Source organism: Ipomoea nil, unplaced genomic scaffold (genome assembly GCF_001879475.1).
Source record: "Ipomoea nil cultivar Tokyo-kokei standard unplaced genomic scaffold, Asagao_1.1 scaffold3065, whole genome shotgun sequence".
Lineage (NCBI taxonomy): Eukaryota > Viridiplantae > Streptophyta > Magnoliopsida > Solanales > Convolvulaceae > Ipomoea > Ipomoea nil.
The window spans coordinates 1,603,380-1,621,133 of NW_017619493.1; the positions used below are offsets into that span (position 1 = coordinate 1,603,380).

The 17,754-nt window shown below is 35.2% G+C and overlaps 2 protein-coding genes and 1 pseudogene across 2 annotated transcripts; all 3 read right to left on the reverse strand.

Annotated features, from left to right (window-relative positions):
• Positions 1-1,238: 1,238 nt before the first annotated feature.
• LOC109164487 (LEAF RUST 10 DISEASE-RESISTANCE LOCUS RECEPTOR-LIKE PROTEIN KINASE-like 1.2) lies at positions 1,239-5,068 on the reverse strand. Its single transcript, XM_019313007.1, has 4 exons — positions 3,904-5,068; positions 3,496-3,525; positions 3,129-3,395; positions 1,239-2,352 (listed from the first exon to the last, which is right to left on the reverse strand). Exons 1-4 carry the CDS (start codon positions 4,625-4,627, stop codon positions 1,409-1,411), a joined length of 1,965 nt encoding a protein of 654 aa, XP_019168552.1. The 5' UTR covers positions 4,628-5,068; the 3' UTR covers positions 1,239-1,408.
• A 2,339-nt stretch (positions 5,069-7,407) lies between these two features.
• Positions 7,408-8,515, reverse strand: LOC109164460 (annotated as a pseudogene).
• A 2,427-nt stretch (positions 8,516-10,942) lies between these two features.
• On the reverse strand, positions 10,943-13,059 carry LOC109164488. Its single transcript, XM_019313008.1, has 2 exons — positions 12,093-13,059; positions 10,943-11,077 (listed from the first exon to the last, which is right to left on the reverse strand). Exons 1-2 carry the CDS (start codon positions 13,042-13,044, stop codon positions 11,016-11,018), a joined length of 1,014 nt encoding a protein of 337 aa, XP_019168553.1. The 5' UTR covers positions 13,045-13,059; the 3' UTR covers positions 10,943-11,015.
• Positions 13,060-17,754: the final 4,695 nt, after the last annotated feature.

The following is a 17,754-nucleotide window of genomic DNA, read 5'->3' on the forward strand; positions in this document are numbered from 1 at the left end:
CAACCGCCGCGTCCACACCTACCGTCACCCAACCGACGATGGGCGACGCTTCCGCCGTGCCATGAACGCGGGCGCCCCGCTGCGTGAGCGAGGCAAGCCGCGACACTCCAACTGCCAGAAGCCGCTGCACCACTCGGTGGTTGTTGAGCGCCCGCGTGCAACCCCCTTCCAGACCTCCTCCGCAAGGCACCCCATGCCAGTAGTGGCCGAAGCCCAATCCCAATCTCGATCAGAAAGCACAAATGAAATTGAAATATAGGCAATGAAAACTTAGCTTTGATCTAATGTAGATTGAAGAAGATATACAATCTTGAATTAAAGTTGGAATTGAATTGCAATCTTGAATTGAAATCTAATCTAGCATAATCTAATCCTATTCTATGTAGAGACAAGTTAGAGACTGAAAAAGTCTCTTTAAAACTTGTCTACCTAGGGTCCTTTAAATAGCTCAAAAACAACTCTTCAACTGTCTAGGACGCGCCCTTCCGCGGCCACAACCACGGCCTCGATTTTTACCAATATGCGTCTTTGTCCCAATGTGATTTCAGAGCACATATAATTGAGCTCCAAATCTCCAATGTACTTAGGGTGTGTTTGGTTCGCACATAGGAATCGGAATCGGAATGTGTATCAAATACTTGGTAATGATAATGGGTTTTGGTGAAAGTATTTAACATGTTTGGTAGTAGGGTGGAATGAGAATGGTTACTAATAGTAGTGCTTGAAAATGAATAAGGGAATACCCTTATTGTATTTGGGTATGGGTTTTTCAATTGATGGGGTATTCGAAACTCATAGTAGTGTTCTAAAAACCTATCAACCAAACAACAACCATCACTTTCATACCCATTCCTATGGGCAAAACCCACCAACCAAACACACCCTTAAATTTACTGTCAATACCTCCAAATCACGACACAAAGGAACCGGATAAGCACACATACTTATCTTCCAAATACCACAAAATCATATGAATTTGATGTCAAATATATACATAGAAATAGAAAAAATTGACACTCATCATTCACTATTTTCCCTTAAAAATTCAACCAATTAAAATTTGAATAGGAACCAAAAGGGAGTCATGCCTCTACTACTATACAATGAGGTTCCCATTAAACTTATAATAATAATGTTTAATGTTTATTACATTAATGATCATGTCACAAAATATGAAAGTTGATTAATCTAATATAGACAGTAAAATAAAATACATTCTTTTTTTGTGAAAGAATAAATCAATATAAACCAGATAGCGGTAAATATAACTGCCTCTGCATACCTACATCTCCTTTAGTACGTAAAAATCTGTAATAGGGGGGAAAAAGTGAAATTCAATATTTCCTGAGAGATATATAGACAGTAAATACTCAACATTTTTACTTGAAAGAACACAACCGGCTAAAACTTAGCAGCTACTGCTACTATTAGTTGTTGATCTGCTAGGCCATTGTGCAGTAATGACAGAATTCGGAGAAAGGGCTGCAGCCTCATTATTCTTCAGTAACAGTACTGAAGAATCTGTAGGGCTTCTCTTGGAATGGGAATCTGTCTTCCCAGTGGAATCCATGTTCTGAATCTCTACCAATCTCTCCAACACTTCCGGCATAGTCGGCCTCATATCTTTCCCACTTTGCAAGCACCGGAAAGCCAACTCCGCCACTGCACTGATCATTTCCCGGACTTTGGCATCCGATTCGAACCCGAGGTTTTTATCCACGAGCTCGTGTAACGCGTTGCATTGGATCTTGTTGATAGCCATGTTGGAGAGGTTGATCTCGTGACGGTGCCTGGTGATATCCACGGCTGGAAGGGACGATATGAGCTCGATCAGCACCACCCCAAAGCTGTAAACGTCGCTCTTACTGGTAAGCTGGTAGCACTCGTGATACTCTGGGTCAACGTAGCCCGGGGTGCCCTGTGGAGCTGTGGAGACATGGGTGACGTGGGTCGGGAAGAGCCGGGACAGCCCGAAATCCGCAACCTTGACACAGAAGTTGTTGTCCAGGAGAATGTTGTTAGTCTTGACATCGCGGTGGATGACGTCAGAGAGATGGAGATAAGCCAAAGCACTGGCGGTCTCGACAGCGATGCTCAACCGAGTAGCCCAACACATCGATCTAGGCCTCGCCCGCTCACCGTGAAGATGATCGGCGATTGTGCCATTGGGAACATACTCATAAACTAGGAGAAGCTCGCGAGAGTTGCGAGAGGTGCATCCATAAAGGGTGACAAGATTCTTGTGGCGCTTTTGTGCTAGGATTTCAATTTCAGTCATGAACTGCTCAACCCTCTTGTAGTTATTTTCATATAAGCGTTTCACAGCAACAACCCGCCCATCTCTGAGTTTACCTATAATAAATTCCACACTCAAGAAGTTATACATCAAATCAAATGTTAGGCATATGGGCCACGGTAAAGAGCCAAATCCATCAATTGGTGATTAGAAAATTGTTGGGCGGATACCTGTAAATCGCCAAGACCAGTACCCTATCGTACGAAAATGTGATGGCGATTTATAAGGAAATAAAGTTGTGTATTTGCTACGAGCTATAGCTTTTAGTGTAGTGGTAAGTGCTTGATCTAACAAGTGATATTAGAACAGCACGAGTCCGAGCAAAAACTGTGCAGTTAAAACTAGGAGGGGAAATTGTTGAGCGGAGACCAATAAAGGGTCAAATCCATCAATTGGTGGCTAGAAAATTATTGGGCGGATGCCTATAAATGGCCAAGTCCAGTACCCTGCTGCACGAAAATGTGATGGCGGTTTATAAGAAAATAAAGTTGTTTCTTCACTACGAGCTATAGCTTTTAGCGTAGTGGTAATTGCTTGATCTAACAAGTGATATTAGAGCAGTACGAGTCCGAGCAAAAACTATGTAGTTAAAACTAGGAGGGGAATTGTTGGGCGGAGACCGATAAAGGGTCAAGTCCATCCATTGGTGGCTAGGGAATTATTGGGCTGAGGCCAGGCCGATGAAGCCATGAAGGGCCAAATCAAATACCTTGCCTCTAGAAAATGTAATATTGGACCTTTGCTATAAGCTATACCTTTTGGCATAGTGATAAATGTTTTATCCTAACATTAAAATACTTTGGATATTGGGGGAATGTGTGTTTTTTCTCACCTTTATATACAGTGCCAAATCCACCATCTCCAAGTTCATTGCTGGGATCAAAATTGTTGGTGGCTTCTTCAAGCTCGGTATAATCAAAGAGGGGGACTCCATGGTAGTTTGAACCATTTTCAAGATCTATGGTTGATGAAGATGGATTTGAAGGAACGCTTCGCGACATTAAGTACGATGATGAAACAGAGCGCTGCTTCTTTTGTCGTCTATGGTACGCAAACCAACAGAAGCATACTATGAAAGCAAATGCAGCTCCGCCAATGCCTGTAATTCTAAACTCTAATTAGTGTTCAAAACTGGAAAATTCAGAAATAGAAATAATTGCTGCAATGATCAAAGGGTCAGGTGTAATATAGAAAATTACCTATGCCAATCTTCATTCCCACATTTTTACCTGTGATATCAACTGTTGTTAGAAACAATTTTTGGTTGTATATTTAATGTTTAATCTAAGTTAATTATACTCAATGAAACATATATTTAAAAGCTAAACAGTAAATCATATGCATGAAATCATAAAAGACAAAAAAGAATAATGATAATAACAACTAGAAAGTGGAAATTTTATAGGTGGAGCCTGGAGGCCACCGCCAGTCTAGCATCCTGTGGCTGAGGAATTGTTGAACGGAGATCAGTAAAGGGCTTTAAAGGCCAAATTCAACACCAGGTCTTCCCAAAATATGATGTCGGTCTATAAACAAAATAAAGTTGGGCCCTTAGTTACTAATTATAACTTTTGGCATAGTGGTAAGTGTTTGATTCTAACCGTTACCATGAGGGCAGGTTCTGTTTTGTATTTGGTTATGGCAGAAACAGGAGAATTCATTGTTGTAAGAACCACAGTTTCCCCCACTTTTCTCGCATTCGCTACAATTAGACCCATCCCACTGCAGAACAAATCCTCTCTTCAAAACTTGTGTATAATTCAACTCCACCAATTTGCTTATAGCTTCAGCCTCCACGGGCGTGTTAACCGGGGGCTGGCACAACTCTACTGAATAGTTGTAGTGCTCAAAGAGATCAGTATGAAAATCAGCAAAAGAATGATGGGAGCCATTGCTGGCACAATCCACAGAATAAGTCCCCATCTCGTAAGGCTTCGGGCAACCATAGAAGAAGAAGAGGTCATCCGTGTCAGGGCCATAGCTAAACGGGGTACCTTCCGTGCTAAAATTGCTTCGAGGAACAGGACATTCATTATCCTCGTCAAAAACCTCGGATTTAGCCAACCGGAAGGAATTGTTGGGGTAAAACATGTTTTTGAGGATATAATCATCGTTTCGAATCTTGATAACGGGCTTGTCATCGTCACACGTTATGGTGTATCCAGGCAAGCCGCAGTTGGATTCTTGTTTGTTTGGAATCCAGAAAGGGAATGACACCTTGAGGCCATTACCACAATCTTGAGGATTGCAGGTTGAGGAATTCAAGGATTGGGCTTCATATAGTGAGATGAAGATGAAAATAATACAAAGGATTATTGAACTCTTGAACATGATTGAAGATGGAGGGAATATAGAGAGAGCAAAAGAATGAAGCAGGAAAGAGGAGGATGGAAATGATACTAGAAAGAATTCTTGGTAATTTTTCTAGTTTGTACATTTATGTGAATAAACTAGTTGCAGTCTTTTGTATAAAGATGAGGAAAAATTTGTTTCAAAGACTTCAAGCAACTGCCTGCAAAGACTGTTTTAGCCTCCCAATGAGCTATTTGGTGAAATATAGGTAATATGGGGGGAAAACAAAACCTCCAAGATACGATATAGGTTGACGACATGAAATGTTGACTTCAAACTTTAGCTTTAATTTGAACAAACATCCAATGGATGACCCAAAAGTCAAAAAATGTAGGAAATGCATTACAACATGGAAATTAAGGTATGACATTTGTTTTTACAACATTTTATTTTTAATGTTCTATAATCTTTTTTTATTTTGTCTGGCCATGAGTTTCCTCATTCAAGGTACACGGATCATGTGTTTCCTCACACACCTCCCATGAGTTTTATGATCATTCATTTGATATTGAACTTCTACAATTTCTAACAGCACCATATTCAATTTGGGGTAACCATAATTTCCATAATCAAGTTAGTAGACCGCTAGATTGGTAACTACAAAGTTCCAAGTTCAATTCTTAGTATGAGCGATATATTGGACTTCTTGATTTGAATTCGTCAGCTATGAGCAACCTAGGATATTTTATCTTATTCTGATCATTTGTCTACTAGAGTTACAATATGAGATTTATTCATTGCACACCTCAAATAGTGATTGTGAGTTTCCCTCACATAGTATGCTAGAGAACTTATGAAAGACGAATACAACTCAAGTTTCAAAATTTAATTTAATGATAGGTTAAATTTTCTTTTCAAGCAATAGACCCAAATTCAAGAAAAAAAAAAGTATGATAATAGTGTTTCAAATTTCATGTCACAATAAGATGGGAATGTGACTAATTCAATTTGTTGTGTGGACATTGAAGATTGACCAATTGGGTGGTTGATGATGATTGGTCAAGAAATTGGGATTAGAGTAGACGAAAGCTAAAGATTTTCTAAGGTGGGTGCTGGGAGGTTGGTAAAACCGAAAGTATTCTCTTTTGGTTAATATTCACACCTTGCAGACAATGATAGCTTTAGCCTTTAGCTATGAGCCATACGTGAGCGTGACAACACAGACATTCTAACGCGGAATTGATTTCTCAAAGTCTCTACCTTTGACAAAATCAAAATAATAGGCATTTCACGACATAAATAATATTAATAATTTATCTTGAATCCAACCAGTATTGGACACGTGGAAATTAAATTTCACATTATCTAAAAAAGTAACAATTGTTACTGATTATTTCTTTAAAATAGTTTTAGTCTTATAGATTAGTACATCTTCTAATTTTCTTCTTTTTTTCATTTCCCATATTTATAACCTAATAAAACATCTAGTTTCATAGTTAGATCAAGATGAGTACCTAGTCTCCTAATTTCCTATTCTAGCCTTGTTTGTTCTTAGCAAGAAAGCGCAAATTGGAATGGTTTTACTTTTCTAGATTATTACATCATCTAGTTTAGTGTTTGCTCTTTTCATACATTCTTCATTATACAAATATACAATTAGAAATTGGCAAAGGGTGGAAGGAATGATAACCTTTGGTTGTCTAAACGCTAAATTTGGAAAAACGATTAAAACATTTAACAACTCTTATCACTCTCTAAACACATATTTAACAATGTTGAGAATAGAGTTATTTATCACCCAAACTGCTTCAAGTGTTAAGATGTTCAACTGATGAAATAAAAGTTTAGTGGAACTAATGTATGATCGACTTTAATATCACTGTTCTTCCAAATGCATCGTAATTAAGTATCTAATAGGATTTAAAAGGTATAGACTTCAAAATAAGTAGGCTAAGCTACTTGGGAAAAAAAAGGGTGATTTGGGCATGAATACTAGGCCTCACGCGTCTTTTACAATAATTGTTATACAATGGATCAGAGTTCATTTTACATTGTAAATTCTGATCTAAAAAGTTGTTATATTCTTGTACTTCCAGATGTTCCAGTTAATCTATTATGTGCTTGTAAAAATAAATTAAATACACATAACATGTTAACTATAGACACAAATGGTTTACTGTAGGTACAGAATATGTTAATTGTAGACATATAATTTTATACTTACCGTTAACCGTGTGTGTCAGTAGTTACTATTTTATGTGTTTGTAGTTAACATGTTATATGTCTTTAATTTATTTATAGCACATAAACAATTAATTGCAGATAATGAATATGCTAACGGCAAACATATAATCTTAAGGTTATTTTTGACCAGTGTCCACAATGCAAAGTAAACCTCGATCCATGGTATAATTTGCCATTTTACAATGGACTAACTGATTTGTTTTCTTCAACAATAGTTATTGTGTGGACCAGAGTCTACACAACTGTGTGGACTATGATCCAAAAACGACGTCATTTTGCTTAATTTTATTTTTTGTGCGCTTAGCTGCAACATAAATTTTTATAATTCATAATGTATATTATTCTAAAATATAATGTACATTATTTTAAAATATAATGTACATTATATTATCCTAAATATGTTATTATTCTAACACATAATGTACATTATTTTAATACATAATGCACATTATTCTTACTTATAATATTCACAACAATACTTTAGTCCGTGGTCCACATGCGTGGACGACGGTCCACACAATAATTTGCCTTTCTTCAAGAGGGCGGCCGGATCAAAAGTGTGAATAAAAGGGAATCTAAACCCACATATGAAGATGAGCAAGGGCCAAGGTGTTACCTTTTTTGTCGTCGAATCCACAGGAGTAAGGGTAGATTCCGTCGTGACAAAGACACGTTGGTTCTTCTAAATTTGTGCCCGACCAACATACCCCATCAGAAGTCTCGCAAGAAAAACAGTACTCATAGCTCCCATTATACACCACCGGAATCCCTTGGCTCAACGCCCTCAACAACTCCATCTTGTTGCCCCTCACCTCCGTCAATTTAATTTCCGAAATCGGAACCTCAACTCTCGACTCACAATAACTTTTCTGATCCAAAACCCCCTCGGGACACTATTGTCGTCCTCAAAAAACCCAAACTTCTCAACACCATCCTCGGTGCATTCGAACCCAAATCTTGAATACTCCGGGGGCAGGTGGAACGACGAGTTACAATCGAAGTGCAACGTAATGTTATGCATATCAGGGAAGTGTAAAAATGGGTCATCACTCAACCTCGTTTCACTAATTGATCTATTGGGGCACTCATCGTCGACCAGATCGCTACGCGCAATTTTCATCATATATTTATAAGGAACATCGATGTCGAACACCCGAAATGACAGGGAATTAATGATCATAGTCGTATGATTAGTTTTCTCGTCGCACGTAAGTTGGAAATCTGGATGGCCGCAATCTTTAAGCCTGTCTCCGCCCCAGAAAGGGTACCCAATACCCTTGATTTCACCGCAGTTATAGTAGCTACTATTACACGTCAAAAACTGATTGCCGGAGACCAGTGGAGAGGAGGTGAGCAGGAGGAATATGATGGTGGTGATGGAATGGGGAAGAAGAGAGTGGAAGCTTAGTACATACATTTGTAATTAAGAGCATATGTAGAGGAGGAGATGATGATGGAGTTTAATGGAGAATGGAATGATATGATGATGCGTTTTCTAGCTGTAATATTTTTAAAGGAAAAGGGCGACATTTTTCCTTCATATTGCTAAGAAACTAGGAACATGAGAACTAGATTGTCCAAGGTTGAATTGTATAACGTTGACCAGTACATTGGAACATGAGAACGCACGCGGCAGCTGCTAAGTTGATCGATGACTCTTTCCACTGGTCAATTACTTAGAAATTATTGGAAAATGAACCTGCTTAATTAAACCGACCCTATACGAATGAAATTAGTCTAAATATAGTACAGTTTTAAAGGTGCTCTCACAGTTAAGACATGCTCATAACACTTCGTGGTTTGACAAAAACATACTTCTGAATTTTTGCTTTCTAACACCCACAGATTCCTATTTTCTTAGGATGATTATTATTATTAAAAGAAGGCTAAGGATTCTCCCTCTAGAAAGTAGACTACAGGATAATGTATTGGTTTAGTTTGTTATATAATATAATATGACTGCTAACTTTGAAGTAAATAATAAAAAAACACAGATGTCCCTTTCCTTTATTATCCTTTAGAATAAGGTTGTGGTCCTTACACAAAATTTACCATGTGAACTAATATCCAAAATAAGATATTTGTACAGACCATATATATAAGCTATACTCGTAGTAATTTGAGCATAAAAATTTATGTGAGTGTATGTTATAAACTTAAAAAAAATGGCTTTATTTATTTATTTTATTTTTTTTTGAAGAAAATAATTTCTTGATTTAACAGTGATATGTTTTACTTTAAAATTATTTCTTTGAAAGTATTATGGAGCACTTTTTTTTGTTGAAGAATGATAAATTTTACTTTAAACATAATAAATGCTACTTCATTCTTAACAATAATGATTTAGCTTTCAATAATAGGTTCTGCTTAAAAATATTACCTTTTACAGGGCGTTTGGTTGGAGGGAGGGAATTATGTGGGAAAGGAATTGTAATTCCATGGGAGTTGAAATACTGTGAATAAAGTGGGAATTTAAATTCCAGTGTTTGGTTGATAGGAATAGAATTACTGGAAATTTCAATTCCAATGTTTGGTATACATGGGAATTGAAAGGGAATAAGTAGTATAAAGTCAAAAATGTCTATTATTGTTGTTAGACATTAATTTTAGGTTAAAAAAGGAAGGGGTAATTTTGACTCATCACTATCTTTTTTTCCCAGGAATTAAAATACCAGGGGGGACATGGGATTTTAATTCCATGAAAATGGAGGAATTGCAATTCCATGGAATTGCAATTCCCTTCAACCAAACTACGGAATTTAATGGCCTTTGGAATTAGGTGGGAATTAAGTGGGAAGGGAATTTAAAATCCCTCCAATCAAACGCCCTGTTAGTTGAGGAGAAATAGACGATAGCCGCGGCAAAAAATTTCCTATCACCACCACAAAAATAATAATAATAATAATAATAAACATCAAGACTAAGAGTGCTGATGTTTCGAAAGTGAAGCTCTGGTATGTTGTCTTTTTTTAGCAAGAGAAAAACCAACAACTTGAAAAACTCCATAATCATTATTCAAGATTCTTTACTGGATTATGAACCCTACTTTGTGACTCTTGTTAGCAAAGAATCATATAGATCGTAAAGCATCCTAGATTCCTAGGTTACATATAACTGGTCGGCTTAAACTAAAATAGTAAATAGGCCACTCATGTTAAGAATCGAATTCGTAATCTTATGGTTATCAAATCAACTTAAATCGTGTTTTAGTTGTTTATATTTAGGCGTAGTTTCTTCTATTATAATGTACGAAGAAATTATTCACATAAGACTAGGCAAAAAGAAAATCATTATTGTGTGAACGGTGGACCATACTATTAAATAATGTACATTCACTACACAAATAATGTACTTTTAGTATATTAAAAATGTAAATTGTATTCAGAGAAATTAAAATATATTATTTGAGTACTAAAAATACATTATTTTGTATACTGTTCATCCAATACACTAAAAATGTACTTTTAGTATATTAAAAATGTACCTTTTGTTATGATCCACACAATTATTTGACAAACAAAGTTATAACTGCCCAATAATCCAACACAACAATTGTTATACCATGGCCTAAGTTCACCTTGCATCGTACTTCGGTCCAAAAATTATGTGTCTATATATATTTAACATACTATGTGTCTTCAATTAATAAATAATTTGTCTATAAATAAATTGAAAGCACATAATTTGCTAACTGCGAGCATATAATATGTTAACTGTATATTATGTATCTGTAGTTAACATATTATATGTCTTCAATTTATTTACAAACACATACTATGTTAATTACAGATACATAATTTAAATATCATTTTAGATCAAGGTCTACCTTATATTATGGACCCGAATCCTTAGAATTAATTTGCTTCCAAACTAAACACTTGCAATCATTATTGCATGGACCATGATCCACACAATTATGTGGACCATAAATAAAAAGTACATTTTTAATATATTAATGGTACATTATTTATGTACATAAAGTACATTTTTTCAAAATACAATTTTAATATAGTAAAGCTACATTATTTTATATAATGTAGCTTCAGTACAAAATAATATACTTTTAATTTATTAAAAATATGTGTGGACCATTACAATAATTTGTGTGGACCATTACAATAATTTGCCAAACACTCGTAACTGGGCCGTTCATAAACTACATGTGAAAACTTAGATTGGGCCTCTACAAATTCCTACGCGTCACCCATTTTCCCTTAATATTTGTCAGAAGGCACAGACAGGAAACTGAGGAAAGACCATATTACAAAGTCACGTTTGAGTACCCAAAAAAAAAAAAAAAAAAAAAAAGTATATAATAATACAGACAGGAATTAAAGATAGTGGCGGACAGAGTTGACCGTGATGCAGTTTCGGTATATTACAAACGAATAAATTTTACATGTCTTCCTAATTTCTCCTCCTATTTTATACTCCCTATTATTTAATATGCTTTTATTACTCAATTTTGTAGGGGCTCAAATTTTAAAAGAATCACTTGACCTAGAATTAAAAGAGATACTGTATGGATAACCAAGCCAAAACGACTAAATATACAAACTTGTGACTACTATGTCATGATTTTAAATCCAACCTTCTTTGTTTTATCTTGTTAATTAGGTACAATTTAAGCTAATTTATCTATTTGTGATCTTTTACTAACTAGGGTCACAATGTGAGCTCCGTACACACTTTAAAGTAGTGGCTACGGATTTAAATTGTCACAAAAAAGAACAAAAAAAAAAAAAAAAAAAACAGATCGTGACTGGGTTTGGTATAGTCAACGAAGGAATAGTGTAGAGGAGTTGCAAGGTTGTAGTAGCTAGCTTATAGGTGTTTTTTGAAGTTTTAAAAGTCCAACTATCCCCATAAGACAAAATCCACAGATCAGCTTCATACTAGCGGCGTGGAAATCACTCTCCTCCATTCGACCATTCCTTTTAGATTCCACACCGTACCCAGTCAAAACCCAAACCTAATCCTTTGCATAACAAGTCTTTGGAGATGACAGCTGCCTTCCTCAGTCCTCACCATGCGCACAGATCATAAAGATTGTCACTAATTTGTATTTTCCCGTATCGGAAATGTTAGGTGAATTCTTATGTTGTTGAATATTCAACAACCAACTTGACTCAATAATAATTCACTTTTAAAGCTAGAAACTATATTGCAGGTAGCTAGGCATACAGAATGAATGAATGAATGTTTAAGAAAAAAGAAATGGTTGGGAATTGAATGAAAGAAGTAGGTGAATGATACATACCTTTAGAAGGGCAATCAGGGACGATAATGACTGTTTCGTTCTTGCAAAAGCACAAAAAGTTGCCGAAATTATGTTTGCCCTGCTCGCACCACCCTTGGGGATTACAGTGGCTGCAATCGTCCAACGGCTGCCAGTTAAGATTGAACCCATTACTCATAGCTCCGCCGATGTTCATAACTAACCATTTAATATCATTTTCAACTACCCCTACTGTTTCCATCACCGTCGTCTCCACTCTGGCCTCACAAATTCTCCACCAATCCCAACTGTACGGATTAAAAGCTCCCACATACAAGTAGGACGCCTTTCGGTCTGACTTTAAACAGTGAATAGGAGGATAGGCGGCATCTCCACCAGGAAGAGGATTTTGGGTGCAGTTGAAGTAGAAAATTAGATTCAGATCTTTATGGCCGTAATAAAGCCACGGAGATTTTTGGGTGAGAGTAAAGTTGTGGCGTGCCCTGGGACAATCTTTCTTGAATGCATCGGCGTCCGCAAGAGTAACTGAATAATCATCATAGTTGATGTCCTTGACGAGAAAAGCATCATCAGAAAGGTAAAGAAGGGGGAACTCAGGATGTGGGTTTGAGCAGTCGATGCCGAAACCGGGATACCCACACACGGTTGATGAATTGTCGTCCACCCTCCAGAAAGGATATTTAATGTTCTCCAACTTTCCTAATTTCTTGCAGGGTGATGGAGGGTGGCAATGATTTTCTCTAAATACTACTGCAATATGATCTTCATCTGCGGCGTTTAATTTGATTAAGAAGAAGAAGAAGAAGAAGAAGATGGTAAACACAAGGATGAATGAAGAGGGAAACATTTTTAGAGAGCAGTTGACTGGGAAGCTAAATGGCAGGCGTGTGTGTATGTGCAACCACCCCACCATTACTTTTATGTATGCAAAATGCCAGCTAACAATGTCTTTCTTTAATTCTGCTTTGCCCATACCGTGTTCTTCTTTTTAATTTGGGACATTTGGAAAATGGAGCAGTCAACGTCGTCGTCTAAACAGTCTACTTGCTAATTCTTTCCATCAAACAAATTCTAACATACAATAAAGATTCCTAAATACTCTCTCTTTCACATGTATAAATATAATACTTTTACATTTTATAATTTAAATGTATTATATTTTCTTTATAGGTAACACATCTCTCTTCTTTCACAAAGAATCAATACTGCTTCCATTGAGAAAGTCACTTTATGCCACTAGACCACAAGGTCATTGGCATATATATACATCTATCTGAATATACTTGCTTTCTATTTGATCTTTTAATGTAATAAAATGTCACATATAAATATTTACAAAATAAAAAGATAAACACTAAAACTTTTAGCACAAAGAGCAAACAAAATGTAATTGACTAAGACCATCTCCAACGGAGCGCTAAACCACCAAAACACCAAAAAAAAATAAAAAAAATAAAAAAAATAGCGCGATTCAGCTCCAACGGGGCACTATTTCACCAAAATTTTGGCGCACTATGAACAGTGCTACGCCATATTTGGCGCAACACTTTTCACATTGCGCCAAATCTCTATAATTTTTTTCTTCATTTTTACCCCTCTTTTTTGTTTAATTCCTTTTGTATTTTGTTTTTTGTTTTAATATATTTGTATATTTTGTTAAATTGTTAACTATAAATTTTATATTATTTAAAATGAATTATATCATTTGAATGATTTCATCAAGACGATTAAAATAAGTCTAATATTGAACATAGATTAATTAAAAATGAAAACACATAAAGCTCAATTATAACAAAATTAAAGCAAATTACATACTTAATTTAAAGCAAACATATAAAACTTAATTAAAACTACTTTAAACATACTTAATTTAAAGCAAACACATAAATTGTATATTATTAAAATAAATTTATATCATTTGAAAGATCTTATCAAGACGATTAAAACAAAACTAATATTAAATATAATTTAATTAAAAATAAAATTACATAAAATATAATTAAAGTCTAAATTATTAAATTACAACTATTAGTTTTGTTAAAAGAATAAAAGTATAAATATAAACTTTATGAGGGGTGTAGGAATAAAATTTGGTGCAGAATTTGGTGTAATGGGTTGGAGATGAAAAAAATTTGGTGTAAGAATATGCTGGGAATATTCCTTTTTTGTGCAAAATTTGGTGCAATGGTTGGAGATGGTCTAAGCTTGCAGATAAGCAAACGAGCAAAAACAAATAAACTTTTTTTTTTTTTTTCATTTGTTACACTTATAAGTGATGGTTTAAAACGATAAAATGAGATAGTTAGATAAAAATAAATATATTTGGGTAGATTGTTAATATTGGCATCAAATTGACTGAATATATTGAAAATATAGGGGTAAATTGACTAAAAATAAACATGATAAAATTGGCAGCGCAATAATAACATTAAGGCCAAATTAATATTTTTGCCAAAAATAATAATATATAAAAAGTTTGGATGGAGAGGTAAAAACTAACACATAATTCTATTAGAATTATAGACAATAGAAGCAGTGAGCAAATTGAAGTTTGGAAGCTACAAAATACTTCCATTTGTAGTTCAAAATGCATCCAGTCAAAGTGGGACTATAAGTAAACAATTAGTAAACCAAAAATAGATAAGAATTACAGAATATTACTTAAGACTTGATTCCCGTTCAATTCATGCCACAAGTATTGGGATATAGATTTGAATTAGTCTCTTTGTACGTTAAAGTATATAATTTAGTGTTGAGTTCAAAATTAGATTATTTTTTCATGAACATTGGTCAGATTTGTGAAGTTCATGGTATAATTTTGTGAAATTTAAAAAATTGGGTTATAAAAATAATAATAAAGCAAAAATATAATTAAAAGTCGGTCAACTTTGTGTGGGAGAAGAAAATCGGAATGCACAAAAGTTCAAACCACACGGCTTCTCAACACCCAACACAACATACTGCATAGTACTTGTACGATTAATCTGTGCTAGTTGCAGATCACAATCAATAAATTTCTTTTTTCTTTTTTGGACTTATACGCAGCGTATAAGACACGATTGATGATATTATCATAGTATGAGTTCTTTACCGTATATATTACGTTTAAATAAATTTTGATAGTGATATTAGAAGAAAATGCAATTTCAGATATCCAATTATACGTATTTTAGGGTCCATTTAAAAATTCAAAAATAACTTTCAAAAGTCATTTTTAGAATGAGTAGCGATTCCCATGAGTCTTTTTGGTATTAGCTATTCACAAGTTCTCAAAGATTAACTTTTCATCACACACACACATATTATGGACATATCAGAATTGTAGAATAAGTTGAGATCAAACAGATTGAAATCAATGAAGAGAAGAAAATATGCAGTGGCAATTTCGTAATTTCCTGCACCATGTATATTTCGATTGTGCACTTATGAATGCTCTGTAGTGCACTTTTGTTGGATCTAAGCGTTGTAGTATGCTTACTTCCCAAAGGGTCACCCATCTTGTGACTGTTGTAAGTCAAGCATGCTTAATCACAGAGTTCTTTGGCTATCTGGTTGCCATATCCTACTTAAAACCAATTAGTGATAAGTAGGTGAACATTAACCATTTAACCACATCCCTCCATGGTAAGCCACATTGCGGCTTCTGGATCTGGTCTGAGACTAGGCCGAAGAATCGCGAAAAAAAAGGGTTGCGACAGATTGGCCAGTTAGGCGGTCTAGACGCTACCTAGACGCGAAGGAGGCCGATTCTGACATTTCTCGCCGCGATCGGGCGCCTCCTAGTGCCTAGACGATATTTTTGCAACCATGATCTAAACTACCTTCTACACTGACGCTTGATGCTTGATTAGTGGATGATTTCATTAAAGACAGTTGACGAGCTACAAATGAGGGTGCCTAGCTTGAAAGGTCTTTGCAAATGGCCCATACGTGTTTGTAGCCTAATTTTTCTCAATCATATTTTTGTTTATACTCTTCAGTAGCACACACCATATATCAGCATCAGTAGCATCGCTAGCACCGCTAGCACCGCTAGGGCGCATTCGTTGTAATTTTACAGTAAATGGCATGAAACTCAAAGGTCTTAGCACAAATTAGACTTTTAGTAACCATATTTTTCAACCAGTTTTAGTAAAGTCCCAAAACAATTAAACAGGTTGAAACCGGAAAAATAACAAAAGAAAAATATGAAGAGACAAAAATGCTCTTACAAAAAACAGAAAAAGTCATGAAAATGACTAAAAGTGTCCAAAAAAGAGTTAATTCCGCCAAACGGCCATTGTCTTTGGTGACAATTCCAAATTTAGTCCCAGACTATCGTTTTGCCATTTAACATCCCTAGACTATTATTTTTTGGACACTTTTAGTCCTTCTCATCATTTTTCCTATTTTTTGTAAGGGCATTTTTGTCTCTTCATATTTTTCTTTTATTATTTTTCCAGTTTCAACCGGTTTAATTGGTTTATAACTTTAGGTAACCTCTGATTTTTTTAATAATAATATTTTTAACCGGCTTTTAGTAAAGTCCTAAACCAATTAAACCGGTTAAAATGAGAAAAATAACAAAAGAAAAATATTTATAGTAAGTCACTTCATGCCACTAGAGCACAAGGTGACAACTAAAAATAATTAATATACTTACACTATAATATTTATAGTAAGTTTTTAATTTTTCATTATTTATTTTTATAAAAATAATTTATTTTGTAATATATTTATTATTTTTAAAAAATGTAATTAAAAAATACTAAAGATGAGCTTACCTATAAATTCCATATATATTATGTTCCACATCATTTCTCTAATAAAAAAATAACCTTAAGCAGTTCGGGTTATCTGGTTAGCCTGTTCAGGTCATGATTAACACGTGGCAATCTAGTTAGTCTGTATAGTATAAGGACATTTTCAGCCCAAAGAATTTAAGCCCCCACCATCGAGGTTCGAACATATATGACCATAGGAGAGTAACTTGGTGTCACTTGACCACAAGGTCATTGGCATACCAATACGATTTTAATTAGCCTTAAAAGTGAATCATTGAGTCTAGTTGGTTCTTGAATATTCAACAACACACTCTGCATGATAAGAATTTACCTTGATTATGCAAACTACTATGTAGTGTGATGACAAATCTGTTACCATTTCAAATGGGTGGTCAAAGGATTGAATTTTGGTGGTGTAGATTTGTATTCTTTGGGCTAAAAATTATTGAGAAAGTATAGAATATGTTGGTTTTACGATCACGGGGTAGCCGTTCGGTAGGCCAACACTACTGTAAAAATACTAAGTAAAAGTTGAGAGAGAAAATTGATAGAATAATTGCACTTGAAATCAGAACCCTTTACAATGTAACCTCAGGGGTATTTATACAAGATTCATAAATCTTGAAAAAGGAAAGGAAGAAGAAATTAACAAATTTAAACTTAAAAAAGCTTCCAAACTGTAGTGCTTACTTCCTAGTGCTTACTTCCTAATATTGAAAATGGAAAATCTCGCTGCAAAAATGAAAAGAATCTTCGTCAAATCTTCATTCACCACTTTTGAGCGCGGCAACCGGTCAGGACCCCCGACTACCTGCATTGGTCGCTCAACCGAGCCCGCCGACAAGCCACACAAGCGGATCGTAGCCACGTTGTTGGAGCCTACCCATTTTTCGAGCAAATAGCTAACCTGCCAACCCAAT

What these genes read in the sequence shown, in the direction of transcription:
- LOC109164488 (XM_019313008.1), bottom strand. Translation starts at nt 13,044, where the DNA reads ATGGGCAAAGCAGAATTAAAGAAAGACATTGTTAGCTGGCATTTTGCA. An exon ending in CCCTGATTGCCCTTCTAAAG is followed by an intron (nt 11,078 to 12,092) that starts GTATGTATCATT and finishes GTCTTTCCTCAG; the next exon opens with TTTCCTGTCTGTGCCTTCTG.
- LOC109164487 (XM_019313007.1), bottom strand. Translation starts at nt 4,627, where the DNA reads ATGTTCAAGAGTTCAATAATCCTTTGTATTATTTTCATCTTCATCTCA. An exon ending in AAACAGAACCTGCCCTCATG is followed by an intron (nt 3,526 to 3,903) that starts GTAACGGTTAGA and finishes TTGATATCACAG; the next exon opens with GTAAAAATGTGGGAATGAAG. An exon ending in GGGAATGAAGATTGGCATAG is followed by an intron (nt 3,396 to 3,495) that starts GTAATTTTCTAT and finishes TTAGAATTACAG; the next exon opens with GCATTGGCGGAGCTGCATTT.